At 40.0% G+C, this 18,992-nt stretch overlaps 1 protein-coding gene and 1 long non-coding RNA gene across 2 annotated transcripts in view; both read left to right on the top strand.

Annotated features, from left to right (window-relative positions):
• Positions 1–247: 247 nt before the first annotated feature.
• The window catches only part of LOC116992244 (glutamate receptor 4-like), a 71,496-nt gene continuing 52,751 nt past the window's right edge, over positions 248–18,992 (top strand). The window contains exons 1-2 of the mRNA XM_033051700.2: positions 248–769; positions 1,910–2,068. Of these exons, the coding sequence (XP_032907591.1) occupies positions 682–769; positions 1,910–2,068 (247 nt within the window). The 5' untranslated portion in view covers positions 248–681. The remainder of the gene's footprint in view (positions 770–1,909; positions 2,069–18,992) is intronic.
• Positions 16,274–17,221, top strand: LOC116993054. The gene is made up of 2 exons (XR_004417176.1): positions 16,274–16,385; positions 17,010–17,221. It is a non-coding gene; the product is annotated as an uncharacterized LOC116993054 (long non-coding RNA).

Raw genomic sequence — 18,992 nt, forward strand, 5'->3', positions numbered from 1 at the left:
GAGCGGCAGGAAAAAGGCGGGGGGAGGAGGACCAAAAAAACAAAATAAAAAACCCACAACAAAACCCCAAAATCCAAACCCGCCAAAAACAACCCCCCAAAGGCTGAGAGCTGAAGGCGCGCCGCGCCCGCGGGCGGTGCGGTGCGGTGCGGTGCGGGCGGCGCGGGGCGGAGCGGGGCGCGCACGGCGGCGGCGGCGGCGGCTCCCGCCCGCGGCGGTGCGGGCGGCGGGGGGGGCGCACGGCGCATGTCCGCCCGCGCCCGCCGCGCCTCCGCCAGACGCTGCCCCCCGCCGCCAAACTCACCACCATCTTCTGCATGTGCAACATTCGCAGCCGGACACACTCCTCCGCTCCCCGGCGATGGAGACTGCGGGAAAAATGCGCCGCGGCGGCGTGGCTTGCTGAAGCGGCAGCCGGGAGAGAGGCAGAGCGCGAGCGGGAGAGGATAGCGGACAAATTCTAAAACAAAACCGCCGAAAAAAAAAAAAAAAAAAGAGAGAGAGAAAAAAAGAAAGAAAGAAAAAGGAGGAAACCTCTCTTTTTCTCCCCCCTCCCCCTTTTTTTTTTTTTTTTTTTTTTTAATTCCTGGTTTTGTGTGCATCCTCCTCGCCCTCGATGCCTCTTTGAGCAGCATCCAGCGAGCGAGCGGGAGAAGGGGAGACAGAGAGGCAGAAGAGAAGATGAGGATAATTTGCAGACAGCTTGTCTTGTTGTTTTCTGGCTTTTGGGGACTAGCAATGGGAGCTTTTCCTAGCAGCGTGCAAATAGGTAAGCGCTGCATTGGGCTGCGTGCGTGTGTCCGGGGGTTCGGTGCTTTGCGAAGTGAGTTGGAAAGGAGGCTCTGAAGGCAGTTTTTGCACATTTCTCTTCCAGCACCATCCCATTTCCATGCCTGCACGAATCATCTTCGTGTTTCTGTATATGTGCCTCCGTGTGTGTGTTGTGTAAATATTTCTGTGTGCGTTCGCGTGCGGGAGGGAGGATGCTCATCTTGTGCAGAACTCCTTCCAGCCCCGGGTGTGCGATATCGGCAGGGCAGGAAGGGGCTCGGGGCTGATGCCCCTTGGCTGCTCCAGCCCCCTCCGACTCCCCTTGCTTTTGCCTGACTCTCTAAGGAATGGCGAGTCCTGGGCACCCGGGGGTTGCGGTAGCCGGCAGGGATGCGGGGGTAAAACGCTACACCGTCCTTCGTTCCTCTCTGTAGTTGGAAAGTTTAGGGTTTTGTAGGTGTCTCCCTGTAGTCCTGTACCCCATCCTCACCCCTTTCCCATCGCCTCCTGCTTCCCTCCTTTCGGACGTGTTTCGGATGGGACGCAGCTATCTGAATTCTTTCCAGCTCAGCTCCATCACTGCATCATTTCTTGTGGACTTGTAAAGATGCTGCTAATAAGGCTGGCTTGCTCCCTGCCTGCACATGGCTGCAGAGGAGCAAAGTTCATTATATTCCTCTTCAGTGCGGATTATCCTACGCCGAGTTGGTATTCCCTTATTTTAATCCAGAAAGCATCGTTCCGCTTAATCAGCCCGCCACTTAATGTGAGAGGCTGTTGAGCAGCTGATTTACCAGTGTGCTCGGTATCAGGGAGATGGAGGCTAAACACTTTAAAAGGTCACTGTAATCATGACAAATCTGGGTATTTATGTATGAAAGGCTGAAAACCGAGAAGTCAGAAAAGAAGCATGAATGCATCAGGGAGTTTAAAATCGATTGAGGACGGTGATTTAAAGGCAGTGGTTGTGATTATGAATACGATTAGTCCCTTATCCATTAAAGTCTTAGGACTTGCCTTACTGTGCAGCTTTGGGAGAGACAGTTGCTCGGTCTTACAAGACACTGAGTAGCTTGCAAATGATTTACCCGGCTTCTTTTGCTTTTTGCTCTTTTTTTTTTCTGTTTTTTTTTTGTAGGTGGTCTCTTCATCAGGAACACAGATCAGGAATACACTGCTTTTCGATTAGCAATCTTTCTTCATAACACCAGCCCCAATGCATCCGAAGCACCTTTTAATTTGGTTCCTCATGTAGACAACATTGAAACAGCTAACAGCTTCGCTGTAACAAATGCCTGTAAGTAAACATGCCACTGATCTGACCACCCTAGGCATAAATTGCAGTGGAAAGAACAGGAAACTACATCGTTATCTTGCATTATAAATACGTCAGGAAGTCTGTCTTCAGTACAGATACCCTTTGCAGAAGACCAAAAGGGGCAGCAGTCCTTGTTAGTTCCATAGTGGAGCAAAATCCCCTCTCCTGCCTTCTGCTGACTAACCTGATGTGACATTTGCTTTAGTGTTATTACTGTAGTTTCTTGCTTCCTGGTTTCTATGGAGATGAATTTTGTTGTTGTAAAGAAAAATTATGAATGTCTCAGTAAGTGCATAAACCCCACACTTACTCTTGTTTGCTTCTGTGCATGCTGTGCATGTATTTGAAAATATATGATAATGTTTGTGCTTCCAAATGCTTTTCTAATGGCTGGAAAGGAGACAGGGAAGCAGTGGTGTGCAGGATAATATATCTGAGTTGCTTGACGCTGCAGTTGATCTGGTGATGTCACTTGAGGCAGCCCTGCTCTTATATTCTAGGTTGTAAATGTCTCTTACCATTTCGTAATGCATACATCCTGTGGATATGTCTCTATGCATCCATACATTGGTGCCAAATCAAGTTAGTATCTGATCTACTTGATTTCACAGACCACCTCAACTGGAACAAATATTCTCGTCCTACTATATATTTTATAAACACACACACCCACATACACACAGAATCACAGACACAATGAGAGGAAGACAGAGCAAGAAATGCCCTTAACAAATGAGGTAAAATTTAATTTCTTTATTTTTTTATTTTTAAAAAAGTGACATGTAATTAACTGAACTTGCTACATTTCAGTCACCTCAGGGTCTTTACCAGTGGCTAAAACACGTGCTAGATACGCCTAATCTCTGAGAGGGGCAAAACATTATTTCTAATTATTTTAGTGTATGTCTGTCTCTATTCTTAAAAGGAATTCATGTTATTATGTAAGACTGTGGTATACAGTGGGGCAAAGCTGAAGACTGTAGTAGCGTTACTACTTTGATGTTCATATTTCAGGACTCTATAGGTTTTTCTCTGTAGCTCTTAAGTTTTCGAATCCCTCCTCTTCACTGAAGAGTGAATTGCCTCTGGAAGTAGATGCACTAAGTAACATTGCTGAGCAAGTTTAAAATAGAAACATACTGGAGGATGTCTTAGTGCTCATCGTGCCTTTAAAATACGTGCTGTGTTTCTCTTCGCTTTCTCACTGCCATCTCTGTGGCACTTTTTAGTATGTAAACATACAATATGCTGTGCAGTTCTCATGAATAATTTATTGCGTGACTGCTAAATTTATTTATACAAGTCTTTGCTACTTCAAGTTTCAGATGACCTTGCCACCTCGTTTGAGAGGAAAAGCTTCTGAGCTGCCAAAATGGCTCCATTCATTTTATGCAGGAAAGATCAATGTCCCATAAAGCATGAATTCTGTATTAAGCCATGTATTCGTTGTGTTTAGCATGGAAATCAGTATCAAATTCCATAAGGTAAAAAGATTTCAAAAAATTCTTTGAAACCGCGAGGAATGAGGTCTGTGCAGGTGTAGTTCATTGAGAAAATATTACAGTTCATGTCAACTTTTGCAAGCACTGATAATATTTATTCCATGGAGACCAATGACATAGTATCTTTTTTAAACTTAAATTTTTAGTAAAAGAGGATGGGACTAAAATTTTGGTATACTAATATCAATATTTTTAGGTGAAGTCAGTTATTCTAGATTCTGCCTATGCATCTAGTTACGACAATTTCTCAGGCTATTGTTAATTTTTAGATTAAGGATATTGCTTAGTCTTTCCATTTGAATCTTAGTGAGTTGATTCTGATTTGCACAAATATAAAAATGCCTATAATTGGACCACTTTTCTGTGTAAAACTAAACACCTTAAATTCAAAAAGTGTTTGCCCAAAACTTTGCTCATTTACACTATTTGCAGCAGATTCTTCTCTCATTCCAACCACTTTATGGGTTTTTTTGCCTTATATTTAACTGAGGAACGCTTTTCCCATTATGTTTGCTGTCATTTATAGAAATAGTGATTCATAGCCTGATCCTTTTTTTCCCCTTTAAGCTGAACCCAGTTTCAGTTCCAAAATGTTTAATGGCTTTAGAAATTATAAATCCATGTAGTATGGAGGGAGGCAGAGAAGAAAGGGAAAATTAAATTTATGTGCTTATGTGTGTGTATGCTCATGTAATTCTATATCTTTGTAATAAATCCAAGTGATCCTAAGGGCCTTATTTATGTTCTTCCTACCACTTAAACCCACATGTATTTCTTTTAATTAGTCCAAGTTTGCATTTATTTCATGTTTTGTATTCTTGTGCCAATAATCTGACTACTTCTTTTTAAAAACGTGTTATTACTGAAGAATGTTTTTTAAACAACAGATATTCTCCTAATGAAATGTAAGCAAACTGACTGACAACTGAATGAACATATCTCATGTTCCTTAAGCTAAATGTGAGCAGAATCCTGCAAAAATCAATTGTCTGATAGCTGGAGGACACTGGCTTCCATGTGATTGAATTTGCTGGCTTGACAGAGGCTTCTAAAGCAAAGATGTGTGAGTTTTTCTAATCTAATTAAAGAAACCCCCACCATCAGCTCTGAATTAAGTGATTTCATGGTAATATGAAATGGAAACTTTTTGCTGAACCGCTGCGGGTTTGGACCTTGCTGTTTATGTAGAAATTACTCAGAGCACATGTCCCCAAATATACAGTATAAAAGCCTTAGAGCTGCTGGACCGAGATGAATATTCATGTGAGTTCAAGCATAAAGCTCTGAGACATTACCAGTTTCCTCTTATTTCTGTTTCCATTTGCTGCAGAGGTTACTTGGGAAGATTCAGGGCCTGACCCTTTGCATGTGTCAGGGACAGTAGACAGATTATTCCAAAGGATTATGGATGGCATACTAGCAGGTAACTCACTGCAACACAGGCAAAACTTCAGTGTTTTTTTCTTTTCACTAGGTAAAAAACATGCATCAAAATGTTCACCCAGTAGTACTTTTGGAACTGGAATAATTTTGTGTATTCAATGTCATAGCTAATTTCCAATGGTTATTTTGTGCCTTTTTTTGTTTTCTTCAAACAGGCCTAGAACACTAGTATTTTTATTTTAAATTTTGAATGCATATGAAACAGGTTGCCTTAGCAGGTAGAACCTGTTGTGAGTTATCAAAATTGATCTGATCTATATCACTTTGGAGATTTCAGTCCTTTTTCTTTTCCCTTCACATTTTTGTGTTTTATTTAAACTCTGATCATTTCTTCTGCACTACATACATTATTCAGAGAATCCCTCTTACTGACAGAGCTGAAATTATTCCAAAACATGAATAGTACAAGATTCTTACTCATCAGAACACAATACACCAGAGCTGAAACATTAGTCTATTGGCATACATTGGTTTATAAGTAGGAAATTCTGTTCATGATTAGAAATCTACCTGCATTTAGTTTGATTTCAGATGTTGGAGCAATACACTGATTTTTGGAGAGGATTGTATATATTTATTCTTTAGCTGAATGCAAAATAATTTTCTTCCCTCCATGCACCATCTATACAGTACATTAGTATATCTCAGCAACACAGTCAACATTAAACATGCTTGAATACTTACGAGAGGTAGTGCTATAATTTTACAAATAGCTATTTACCTTTCAGCTCTTGTGGTTGAGAATTTTTCTGTTGAAGTTTGAAAGTAATCTGTACCAGCTTACAGTTCTTGCACAGAATTAAGCTGAAGGGTATGAAGAAAGATTGATTCAAATCTCTCATTAGTGTTTTATACTAAAAGTAAAGCTTTTCTCTTTGTTTGATTTCATGTGTATTCTGAGATGAATAGATACCTAATAAGTGGAATTTAGGGAAAATGAGACACTTCCTTCCTCTTTTGCACAGTTCTGTTCTTACTAGATTTTAATCCCAGGAGAAGCAAACCCCCCAAAACATAACCTTGTTCATTATCTACCACATGGATGAGAAGAAAAGCCTAGTTGGATTAAAAATTTTGTGCCTTGGAATAAGTTTCCTCTTTCCCCAAGAGTTAGTGTCTTTGACTCTTTTGCCCTTCTAGACTTATGTGGGGTTGGTGACCTGAAATTGGAGGGCCTGATTCTACCTCACTAGTGGGAATACAGTTTCTGGGGAAGATCTGAGGTCAGAGGCAGCCCTGAGGACAGACAGGAGTCTCCCTTGTCACCCTCACCTCTGTTTGTGTTTGTCTCTGGGCTTGTGCATGCTACTGAGGGGAGAGGCAATGTCATTTTGGAGTTAACTTTTCTGCTGAGAACTCCAGAAAATTGAGGAAATAGACTCACATATAGTATTGCCCTTATATTGTGATTATCTTTCATTTTACCTACAGGAGTTTCAACTTTGATTTACTCAAATGCATCATAATGAGATTTTCATTAAATTTGGTTATTAATTCTGCTTTATAATTACAACTCAATTTAGCAATGGAAGTGTAACCTTGGTTGAATAATCAGTGTCATTTAAAACCATGGTGCTCTTTATTTAGAAAGTGAGGTTTCATACAGCTGAATGGTGTTTTATTATCAAAAGCAGTGCAGTATTCCCAAGGATACAGCTTGGAGTGTGTTGGGAGTTAACATACACTCAGGTTTTAACTGCAAAAGCAAATAGGGTACCAGTTAGCTAGAAAGATGGAACTGGATTAAATTTTACCCTTTTAAGATAGGTTTGATCACAAAAATCATTTTGAAGTGAGTGTTTTGCTTTGATACGTGGATTTTATCTCAAGCTAGACTCCAAGTATTGAAAGCAATTTCTCTTTAACATTTTTATTATTAGCATTTGCTGATGGAATCAAAGAATGTGCATGCGCTTGGGTGTCATCTACCATAAGAAGGATTCTGTATATTTTTAAGAGATAAGAACATCCATATTAAAAGAGTTTCATAGCTCTAAATGTGATATTTGTAAAGAACCATACAATAGAGAGAAGATCAACTATCAGTATCTCCAGTCCATTAGAGTCTGGTTTTAATTTTCAAGGTTATTGTTTCGAAAATTAATTATGGACCTTCGCTGACATAGTCAAATTTCTACCCTGGAATACAGAACTTTCATTTCCCTGGCATTAAACATGACTTTTGTCCTAGCATGTTGCTGGGCTGACTAAAACTTTATACTCAAAAGCTTTACAGTAGCCTGTAGAAATAATTTAATGTTCATTTCAGAGGGTTAATAAGAAAGATTGTGTTCCTTCATTCCTTTTGCAGAAGGCAATGCAGTACTTCTTGTGTAGGATGAAGCACTTTAACAAGTAAATTAAATTGATTAACTTCAGCTTTATCATTGTGATCTAAGTTTGTATGCTAGTCAAAATAACTCATGCATTTCATTTTTAGGTCTTGATTGTTTTGAGACTTGCTTGCTCATGAGAGGGGAAGACGTCTGCTTTGATTTCTTAACGGGTTTAGATCCTACAATGAATTGTGCAATTTCAGATTGTGAGCAGGTGAAGTTCTTTGAATTTAAACATGTTGGACCAAATAATCATTTCTCTTAGTTCCTATTCCTTAATATATGACTGATTTAAGGGTATGAAGTTTGTGCTAGTGCAAAAGTGAAAATGTCCCTATGATTGCACCAGTGTAATTATAGGGAAAAATTTGCCTCTTCTCCGGATTTCCATTCCTCTGGGTCCTTAGCTTAAGGCAAAGATTTTGGACTAGTACAGCATCAAGTCTGCTTCTGCAACTGAGGTGGGCATACCACAGTTAAGTGGTAGGACACAAAGTCAATTTAGATAGTTTATTCCTGTGTAAATCAAGAATTGTTCTGAATTCTGGAAAATAAATTTACTCAAAAGTATCTGATCACAGTGTCTTGTTTTGAAATTTTGGCGTTGCTTTACTTTTAATAATTTTCTCAGAATTTTTAACATCTTCCTCTATTTAGTTCAGGTTCTTACATATACTTTGGTTTTTATTATGGTTTATAAAGATCTTTCTGGCTTTTATCAATGTTTGTGTGGATTCAGTTGTTTGCCAATGCAGTTATATCTTGAGTAATCTCAAAAATTCTATATTAGTGATGTCTTCTTTCAGGCACCCAAGTTTAAATAGAAAGGCTACCCTACATTTTGGGACTCAGAACCATTCTAGTATTTTCCAGAGTCCTTAGCAGCACCTGCCTTCCTGTTGAGCACTTGGAAAAATCTGTTCTCCACTGTGCAATAATGCACAGGACAAGTGTCTTCTGCTGGTAGTGCTACTTCCTTGTGAGGACTAGGTTTCTTCCCTGCTCTTTTTCCCGTGGTCCAGAAGAAATCTACCTGACTTGTATAAATAATTGCAGGGTCCATATGGTAAGAAGATGGAACCAGAGTGACACATCCCTGTCACCCTTGTCCTGTCAAGGCATTGGAAAGACACAGCTCGTCCTTCCTCTTCACCAGTTCCTCCAGAGCTGACTATAGCTAAGTTTTATGTTGGACTCAACAGGGAATACCAGGGTACTTACTACAAAGATACTGTAATGGCTGGATTTTGGCCAGCTATGCTAACATTAACAAATTCCAATGCAAACACTGGCCCTTCCCCAGCAGGCTTTTTTCCCTCCAAACAGAGCTGTTTGTGATTTAAATAGGAGCTCTACCTGAGCAGTGATTGCAGATTGGAACCTCTCAAAAAGAAGTAGTAGGAATCCACTTTACTTGCAAGGGGAGTTTGTTCTCATTTTTCATCTCAGCTCAAATTTTAAAACATATTAAATTGCTTAACTTCTATTATTTTTAAAAGCCAACATATTTAGCAATTGAACCCCTAGTACATAATTGCCTGTTTACAAAGAAAGTCAGTGGGGCTACTGTTTTCTTGTGTTCCACAGGCTATTTCAGTGTTGTATTTGTATGCAGCAATTGCTCCTGAAGCATGCAGGCTTCTGCAGTACCTTTTACTATATTCATGGCCAACATGCAGCTGTTTTTTTTCCTGTAAATACAAATACAGCCCAAGAGAAAGAAAAAGTGCATACACTTTTCACTAGATTATTTATAAGGCTGCTTGTGGGGAAAGATTTTAAACACATTTTGAAGATGTATTAAAATACATGATTATTTAACTAGTCAAAACAGCTCTCTGTTTCTCACTTTCAGAGCCTCTGTGGGGTAGATCCTCTGCCATTTCTGCATGCACATTCTTCCAGTTGCTTCTGTAGTGTATTTTCATAGTGAACTTTTAAACCCATAAAATTGCAGCTTCATTTTTATTTGCACATATTCTTGATGTAAAGTTCAGATATGCTGAGTGAGTATCCATCAAATTTTGGGAAAGTTCACAGGTAGAGAGTTAATTGCTGAAAGAATTGACACCTTTATGCTTTGCTTACCACAGTTTTCAAGGATATGGAATTTACATCTTCACATTGCGGTGCAAAAGGTGATGCATATATTAGTATTAGAAATTATTATGCAAAATGGTTATGAATTATTATAAAAATATTCTGGTTTTGTTAATTTCATTCTCAGAAATGCGTTATGCTTCATTTTTTATTATCCCAAACTGTTCCATGATTTCTTTCTGTTAGAGATTCCATGGATGTCAGGGTCAGATCTGTTTTCCCAGTGGGTAAAGTGATTCAGGTATTACATATTCAAGGTAAAAACAGCAGAAAGAGAGGAAATTCTTGTAGAAAAGAAAGTACAAAATGTAGCATATTAATTTCCCCCAAAAGCTTCCTGTGCTACTTTAATATTCCTGATGTTCAGTCGAGCTGTTTCATGCTACTAGTTTACGTGAGATATGGATCTGGATGATGCTGTGTTGAGGTCTGGCAAACACTGAGTATAAAGGAGAAAGATTTTATCAAACACAGATATGTTCATGTAAAATTCAGGAGAAAAAGGTATAATAATTTTTAAATAGCATGTGCCTATCAGTAAGCTGAACTCTCTGTTTTCTCACCTAAGTTTATGGGCGGAAGAAGATTTTGCAGACACTCAGTCTCAGCAGAGCAGTGTACGTTCTTGTTTCAGTGGTTTCCTCCAGGTTTTCTGTGTGGATGTGTCCTGGAGAGGTTTTCTAATAAAGACCTTTCCGTTCGTTTAAACCTGAGAAGAGTGTTTAAGAGTGGACTTTTCAAAAACACTGCAGCTGGGAGGATAATTTCCTTTAAAAATCAATAGTCATGGGCTCTTGGCTGACTCAGGAGTTTTTCTCCCTCCTCCTCCAAGTAGAAAGCACAAGCCAAGTAAAAAGCTGGCATTTGGGGCTGTTTGCACACCCTATTAACACTGTCTTTGTATCTAGCTGTTTGTGTGGCCTCCAACTGAGAGCTGGTCAGGGGATTTTCTTTCTCAGGTCCTTTGTTTAAAAATCACTATCTTTGGTCAGTGCTTCTCTCAGGTGGTAAAAGCAGCAGATAATACTGTATGATATGTTGTTATTGTGTAGATTAATTAGTAATTAGTGTTGCTGTCTGGAGGCACAAACAAAAGTCCAAGAAAAAGAGCATAAGGAGTGTATTGGGAGGACCTTCATTGGCATCTGCTGCAGGATTACATATATCCCATGAAAGTGTGTGTCTGGAAGGTCAGGTGTAGTGCTGAATGGAAGTGATACAAGTTACAAGTCCTTTCCAGATGATGTAGAAAATATGTGAAAGCAGTCTGGGGGAGGAAATGTTAACTGATGGCTACAAGCATCATTGCTTCAATGAAGAAAAAGTAAAGGTCACCAATAAGTGGGAGTGGGGAGAGCATGCAACAATGTTCACAGCTTAAGGCTAGGTGGGACCATTTTGGTCACCCAGTGGGACCATCAAGATACTTGTTAGACAGCCTTAATACCTTTATCCAACCTGTATTTTATTTTTTTTCCCCAAATAAATCCAGTGTTGACTTGAAGGCTGAAAAAAATCACAGGTAAATTGCCATCAACACTTCACTGGGATACGTCACCCAGTGTCTTTATCTGTGTTGAATGTAGGAGGCATAAAGAGTAGGCAAGGGGAAAAAAGTCTACTGGGTTTATTGATGGCTTTTGCTTTAGAGGGATACCATAATCAGCATGACTTGTGCAGCTCCCAGAGCTCCTGAGGTTTGTTCTGGATGGTTGGAACTGTGTCTTGCCAGCACAGAAAGGTGACTTGGGACACGCTTAGTAGCATGGCTTAGGTATGGCGAGACATGTAAGGACTTACTGGGGCCTTTTTCAAGTTCCCTTGAAAAATACTTAGGGTGGACACAAACAGTAGGGCTTTTTCCCTCTCATAAGAAAAAAAAGCATGTCCTAATCCCAGCAGGGACTGTGGCTTGAAGCTACAGTAATATAAGCCTGGTAAATGTGTTCCAAGACCATTTAGTATATTTTTGCTAAGAAATGTATGGTAATCCCCATTATTTGTATTCACAGACTCATCTACCTCCAAATACAACTTAATGGTCATATATGTTATACATATTTCACTTTCTATGAGCCACAGAGGATGTGAATCTATTACTGCTTTCACCTGGAGGCTTTGGACTGTTAGCTTAAGATATCAAGAGTTATGAATTTAGCTTTGGAAATCCCTAGTTTCATCTGCTTTGTGAGTCGGACGAGATTGCAGCCTGAACACAAACATGATGATGAATGAGATTTAAAACTCAGGAATATTTGCAGGAAGCAAAAGACCAAATAAAGAAATACAAGAAATGCTCCCATAGCTGTCTATGATGATCTGTTGCACTGTTCTGAATGGGAAATGTATATGAAAAGAATAAAAAAGGACAAACCCTTTCTTTCCTGATACTGTAAGTCACTAAAACAGGGGCAAATAGTAAAGAAGATCTCAACAATTAATTGTTGTTACAGAAATAGCTGCATTTACAACGTTCTGTTTACTACCTCTCCATCCACTAAATGCTTTACTTAAATAGTTTATTTTTTAGTTATTATTGACATCAGCTGAAAAATGTAAAGCTGTTTTCAGATAACTCACAAAAAGAACAGGCACAGTTAATGCAAATGCATGTGTTCAGCAGATAATTGACAAGGTTTTGGCAGGTGCTGTGTGAGATGATTTGGAACCCAAGTGGGAGGTGGGTCTTCAGGAACCTTTGCAGACTCAGAAATGAGAGGTTATTCAGACTAAGGACGGTAATTTAGAGTTTGAGATCTTGCCCCTCTTTGCCCTCCACTGACCCTCAACTGGGAGGGAGAAGAGGTTCAGGATACATCAGGAGCTGTGTATTAAGGAAACACCATTATTTGGTGTTAGGGAAAGACATTTCAAAGAGCAGAGAACAGACTGACATGGAGCACTGCTTGCTGCATGGGGAATTTTCTGCTTCTGAAAAGAGCTGGAAGGTGTGGCTGGTGCTTGTGAACCAGGGGTTATAGTTGGTGTGAGCTGACATAAATTTAAAAAGCTTTAAGGTGAACATGTGGTTGTGCCAAGCTGAAAACTTTGTAGAGGGGGAAGTAACACGTAGACCAGATGTCCAGTGAAGCACAGGAGGAGTTATGGAATAGCACAAGACTAAAAATTACTGATCCAAGAGACACAGAGAAAATTGTGTTCTCTTCCATCAGCTGTCTTCTTCTCCCTGGTTTTTGTTGTTACATGCCCCAGCTGTACCTGAGAAAATGGGAACAGTGTTCGAGAACCACCACCAGTGGAACCAGCTGACATGATGCTTCCCATGCTCTGCACTACTGAAGAGGATCCTGGCATCCCAGAAGTGAAGTCATAATGTCCCAAGCCTACCCCACATCTAGGGACAGGCTGTTGTGGCTTCTGGGTTCAGCACCAGAAGCCACAGCAGCATATTAGCTCCTCTAATGTATTGATTGCAGATAACTGTCAACTTAACTACTGCAGGGAAAGGAAGGAAAGGAAAAGAGCATAAAATCTTTGCTTCTTAGTTACAAGCAAAAAAGAAATTTCATCCTTATACAACCTCAGAAAAACTCTGCCTGTTTCCATCTCTGTCTTACTCTCCCAAGTCAGACTTGGACTTCAACATGGCCAGCACTTTGAGGGAGTGGTGGTGCTGTATGATAAAAACCAGTTCATGCAGATGAACTGGATTGCTTCCCTCCATTCTTTTCTGGGTCTCTGACAGATGTTGAAGGACTACTGGTTTTTTATTTCCTGATGAAAGGACCAGAAAGCCCATCATTTATTGTTTGCAATGGGAAACTCTTGCTCTTCAGAGCAGTTGGCAGGCACCAGAGCTTCACACCTTAATCACATTTTCTTTGTCAGCCTTTCACATACTGTGCTAAATGGGAGACTAGCAGAAAATCCTTACAGCAATTACAATAATAGGATAATAATAATTATTGCAGTTCCTTGCACTTATATAGTGTCTGTGAGATTAAAATGAGATCCAGCATAATGTTACCCCTCTGAAGAGGTGTGGATATCCACTGCCAGCAGCATCACCTTGAGAAACTGCTCTCCAGGGCCTCACCTTCCTGCTCCCCTGTATTTGATATGGTAAAACAGAGCTGTGCTGCCACCTTCCTATTCACATCTGTGAGCAATTGACTGTACAAATGAAGTCATGAAAGAGACTCTGAATGAGAGGAATCGGCACCATGAAGAAGTTTTTTCTTTTGTGCCTATAAGAGACAGGAGAACATAAAAGGGTAATCTCTCCAGTTCAGAGGGAGCATGCTTACATAAGATATTTTTCTTTCTTGACTGCACATCATGTAGGTCTTAGAAGTATTAGTTAAGAGAGTGAAGTGTGTGCCACCAAAAATGTAGCACACAGGTATAGCTTTAAGCCTGTTGATTTCTTAAAAGATGTGCATTTCAATAATATGTCGCCTTCCTGTCTGGGAAAAAAATTATCTGCAAACTGTTGAATTATTGGCACAGTAAGTTAGCAGTTTCTGTCTACTGAAATTAAATTCCTTGAGGCCTTTTCTTGGCCCCAATAAAAGTGTTTCACATGTAACTAAAATTATAAGGTTCAATGTCAAGCTTTCAAAACTTTGTACGTATTGTTAGTGCTGTGATGATGATAAGTTCCTTACGATATGTGACCATAATAAAGTTGTGCTATGTTTTTTTTCACTGAGACAAAAATAGAAAAGTCATTAAAAATCCTGGGGTGTTTATTTTTTTATTGTTGATAAAGACTGTAACTTCCCACACTGAGAATAAAGAACAATTCCAGATTTTAGTGGTAACCTGCCCCTTTTTCTCACCTCTCTCAGCAGACAGAGATGGAAGCATTCAAAACCTGTCAGAAGGCAGGAACAAAGCAGACTATCTCCCTGCATCTGTAGCATGGGTGACTGAAGGACTTGTTTGTAATTTCCATTAATGTGTCTCTCCTGATTCATGACTTCAAGAGAGAAGATAATGGTTTAGACTTCCTAAAATCCAGGTTGTTCCAGAATTCTCCTCCCTTTACAGCCAGTTGTTACCCACAGTAGACTTCCATTGGGCCCAGCTTGGATGTGGGCATTCCCAGTGCTGCACTGGATGAGAAGCTTTTAACCCTGGTCATCATCATTTCATGAAAAGGTAATCTCAGAGGTTATACTGTAATACTTCTCACTCTCTTCATCCTCACCAAACAGATGTTTTTGATCCCTGGCGTCTGTTTGGCTATAATCCTCTGGAAATTGTAACACCCCACAGTGGTCCCCAAAGGGTTGCAGCAGAGGTTTGCTGGAGTATCTTGTTTCTGCCACTCATGTGTTTACCCAGCTAATTCTGTCTCCATTTGACTTTGTAAAGGACATGAGGAGAGCAGAAGATGGCTGGAAACCCTGACCTTATTGGGGCCTTTTACATCTACATTTCATCCAGTACAGCCTCAACCCAGATTAATTTTTGGAGCTCAGACTGTTTTCATAGGTTTGTTACTTGTGTTTCAAATTATACACTTGGCTGACAGTGGTTTTACCCAAGAAAGGAGGTTTTGGATAATAGGAATAGGTCACTGAGGCTTCACTAGAGCATTTTGGGATGGTGTCTTACATTGAGCTGCAGATACAAGCACTTGGTTTCTTCCATCAGTATATAGAGAAAGCTTTATAAAACATGTAAATACCTTTAAAATGCTGTATTTTGGCTTTATGTGGAGAACTGAAAACCTTTAGGAGATACTTTTCAGGAAGCGAATTTAAGGTACTTTAAGCATTGCACATCCTGGAAGGGCAAATTCCAATACTGTGTTGGAAGCCTGGATGGGAGTCATTTTACTTAGACCAAGTTGTTAATTTCTGGTTGAAACTGTCACCCAGAAGTCTGTGTAAATGTGTATAGCTGTCCTTCTGTGCATGTATTTTGTACTACTTTCAGCCACTTTAATGATCGAAATACTAAATGCAGCACTCAGACAACTTTTGGATTTATGACAGTCCCTGAAGGACTTTGGCTTACAGTTATTCATATAGGTAGTTTTGAAAATTTATGACAGAAATAATAACTCTGTGGTAATATTCATCCAGTTGCTTATTTAGAGCACACAGTGTGAGAACAAAAAAATGAGCAGCTAGAAATTCCTGGGGCAAAGCTTTGGCTCAGTGCTCTGCTGTCCCTCACAGGATGTGGACACCAGAGACATTTCAGACACTTAAGGCAGTTTTCAGAATTTGCAGAGATGTAAAACCAAAGCGAAATTTGTCCCTGAGCAACAACTAGTATATTTAACTGTATTTTAGGTACTGTCCTTATCTATCTCAACTTAATTATTGTTTTCTGATACTCAGGGATATAGTGCACATGTACTGTAGAAGCGCTTAGTGAGTCACCTCTGTTCCACTCCTCATGCTGCTCACAGGATGACAGTGATTTTCAGCAGCTTGTTCTGCCCCTCTTGTTCCTCTGTCATTGTCTGTGGTGTTGCCCAGAGCACACTCTGGATCTCAAGAGGCTATAGCAGACCTCTCGGGTCTAGGTAGTAACCAGGGCATCCTGGAAAACAAAAACAGGGAGCAGGAGATGAGTGGAGTCAAGTCCCAGTGACCTGCCTGATGTGGTGCTGCCCTTCCTTTTCCCTTCCCTCTTGGGCCATCACTTCCACCAAGCTTAATGAAAGGAACCTGCCAACTATCAGGGATGAGTTATATATATAAATACATATATATACACATATATATACACACACACATATTATATATATAAATATATGTCTATATAATATTTTTGTTGTACCTACCATCAGTGTTTTCTGTGTTCTCTAGTCAAAAAGACCAACTGAAGGAAGGTCCTTCTGCAGAGGGAGCAGAATGTGTCCTAACATGCGTGTGTTTGTAAGAAGAGGGTTGGTGATGTGATCAAGCGTGAGCAAGAGATGTGAACATTCAGGTGTGATCTCTCAGATATGCTTGGGATGATAGTTTTGCTTTGATGTGTGTTTTTTCATTTGTTGTTTGGAGGTTGTTTTGTTTTATCTCATATTCAAAACTAATAACCAAGAATCACCTGCATAAATCTTGTAAATCTTAAATAAAAAAAAAAAAAAATTGGGGAGAGACTGGGCTGGTTATCAGATGGGGCTGAGATGTAGCTGGTAAAATTGTTCAGGAGTCGAAGGGGGCTGCAGCTCTTTGAGAGTAATGGAACAAACCTGCCCTGAGCTCCAGCTTTGTGGAGCAGTGCCCACCTCTGTGGCTGCCTGCCAGGCGCTGGGCTCCAGACGTGGAGCTGCCCACCTACATCCCTACTGGGGAGATGGCCAGGCAGCAGGACTGGAGAAGGCATCAGCATTTCTTCATAGAGGGAAGAACCTAAAAATGCTGATTATCAGCTTCAGACTTACTGCAGGGAAAGTTCTGCCATTAAAAGCTCAGTTGCAGCTACTAAGATGAATAGAAGTGACTCCAAAAATAGGTGATTTTGGAGGGAAACTATCAGACTTTCTAATAAGCAAAATAACTGGTGTTTATTTGTATGCCTTGAAGTGATGTGGGTTTTCTTCTTGCTCTTCAGGGTTAATACACTGTGGCCATGTCATAAGAGCATGTCTGCTAAGTGTTTCTAGCAAGACATCTTGAAATGCTGCCAGAGACCTGGAGATCTGCATACCTTGCTTTTAACACAGAGTGACAGCTTTGAATCACACATTGTGCCACTGCACAGCCAGGACTGTAAATGCCAAATTTTAATTATCAAGTATATTCATAATTCATTAATAGGAGGTAGAAAATAGACTGGACTGGCTTTGCAGTGTAAGAAAGATAAATGGGAGATGGTGCATAGAAAATAGATGCTGAAGTCGAATATGTAGAATTTTTCTTTCCTCCATTTTGTCTTGCTGCAGCTATTTTTCTTGAACTCTCTAAGTCATTTCAGGAAGAGGGGCTGGAAATAGGACAAATATACATCACAAATGTTCAGAATTCTGAAACTGAGCTTTAAGTACAGTGTGAGCTGTTGAATGCAAAAGCTACATGATCAGCCATGATGTTATGTATGTTCTGTGGCAAATATTTTTCTAGTTGCTTAACAGTGACCACTGAAGCTTCAGCTGTATTAAATAAAACAATTCTTAACCATGTCCATTGCATTTGTTCTTTAATATATAAATTTAACTGACTTAATGATAAATATTCCAGGAATTGCTTATCAATTTTGGTGGTATGATAGATGATATGTCATTGCTTTAATGACCTAGAACCATGTTTAGGTAATGAACTTTTCACAATCTTTCTCTTGTTAACCGCCTTCCACAGTTTGGGGTTTTTTTCAGACTAAATTAAAAGTAGTATGTGAGAAGTGTAATATGTATTCAGTATATCACATACTCAGCTGTAACTTGAGGCTAGAAAGCAGAGCACACGATTGTCTAACCATCGGGCTGGCTTTGGAGAAGTAATCAGCTATAAGAAAATGATGAGCACATAATTTTAGATCATTAGAGGCAATTATTGTAACTAGGAATGTTTTTAACCTAAAGGTGAATAAATGGCACCGCTGCAGTATATATGCCCATGGCTTGAAATACCATCACAAATGTAAGATGTAGTGGAAGATGGGGAAATTCTTTCATAGTATCCTTTTTTTTGTGGAGGTGTCTTGGGACAATTAGGATGGAAATGACATTTAATACAATATACTATTTGTGTGGAGGCTTAGTGTCAGATATATGTTACCTGGTTCCTAAATGGAATAGTTCTTTTTCTTATCAGGGCTTGGCTGGGAGGCTTCATGGTCTCTACTAGTCCTCACACCTGGGGGAGCACAGAATTTCAGGGCCAGTGACTTGTTGTACTCTTCATGATGTGGTTTAGTTGGGAACATAATTCATAGATTTTAAATGAAAAAGGCACTTGTAATTTTTAAAAGTCAAAAAATACCAGATACCCCATTGCCTACTATGGAAACACCTGCTTATAAAATTATATTCAGAAGCATTCTTAAGAAGTCATGGTAGGCAGGTGAAGTTCCCACTGACTGTAAAAGAGGAAACATAACATCAGTTTTTAAAAAGGGGAAAAAAGGAAGACATGGGGAACTAGAGACCCATGAGTCTCACCTTGGTGGCTGGCAAAGTCATGGAGCAGGTCCTCCTGGAAGCTATGCTAAGATTTAGATTAGATATTAGGAAGACATTCTTCCCTGTGAGGGTGGTGAGGCACTAGAACCAGTTGTCCAGAAAAGCTGTGGATGCCTCATCCCTAGTAGTGTTCAAGGCCAGGCTGGATGGGGCTTTGAGCAGCCTGGTCTGATGTCCCTACCCATGGCAGGGGTTGGAATGAGAAAGCCTCTCAGGCTCCTTCCAATTCCACCCAGTCTATGATTCTTTCATTTCCTACTGATCAGGCACTTGGTGTCTTATTTCCAGGAGTGGTGTGCTGACGTCACACACTGTTCCACCAACCAGAAAGCTAATGGGAGCTGTTGTTCTCACTTTTCTGAAAAATAGGGCTGAATTTTTCTCCCAATTGAATCACCAAATGTCAAAGGCAGTTT

The sequence above is a fragment of the Catharus ustulatus genome, chromosome 2 (assembly GCF_009819885.2).
Source record: "Catharus ustulatus isolate bCatUst1 chromosome 2, bCatUst1.pri.v2, whole genome shotgun sequence".
Lineage (NCBI taxonomy): Eukaryota > Metazoa > Chordata > Aves > Passeriformes > Turdidae > Catharus > Catharus ustulatus.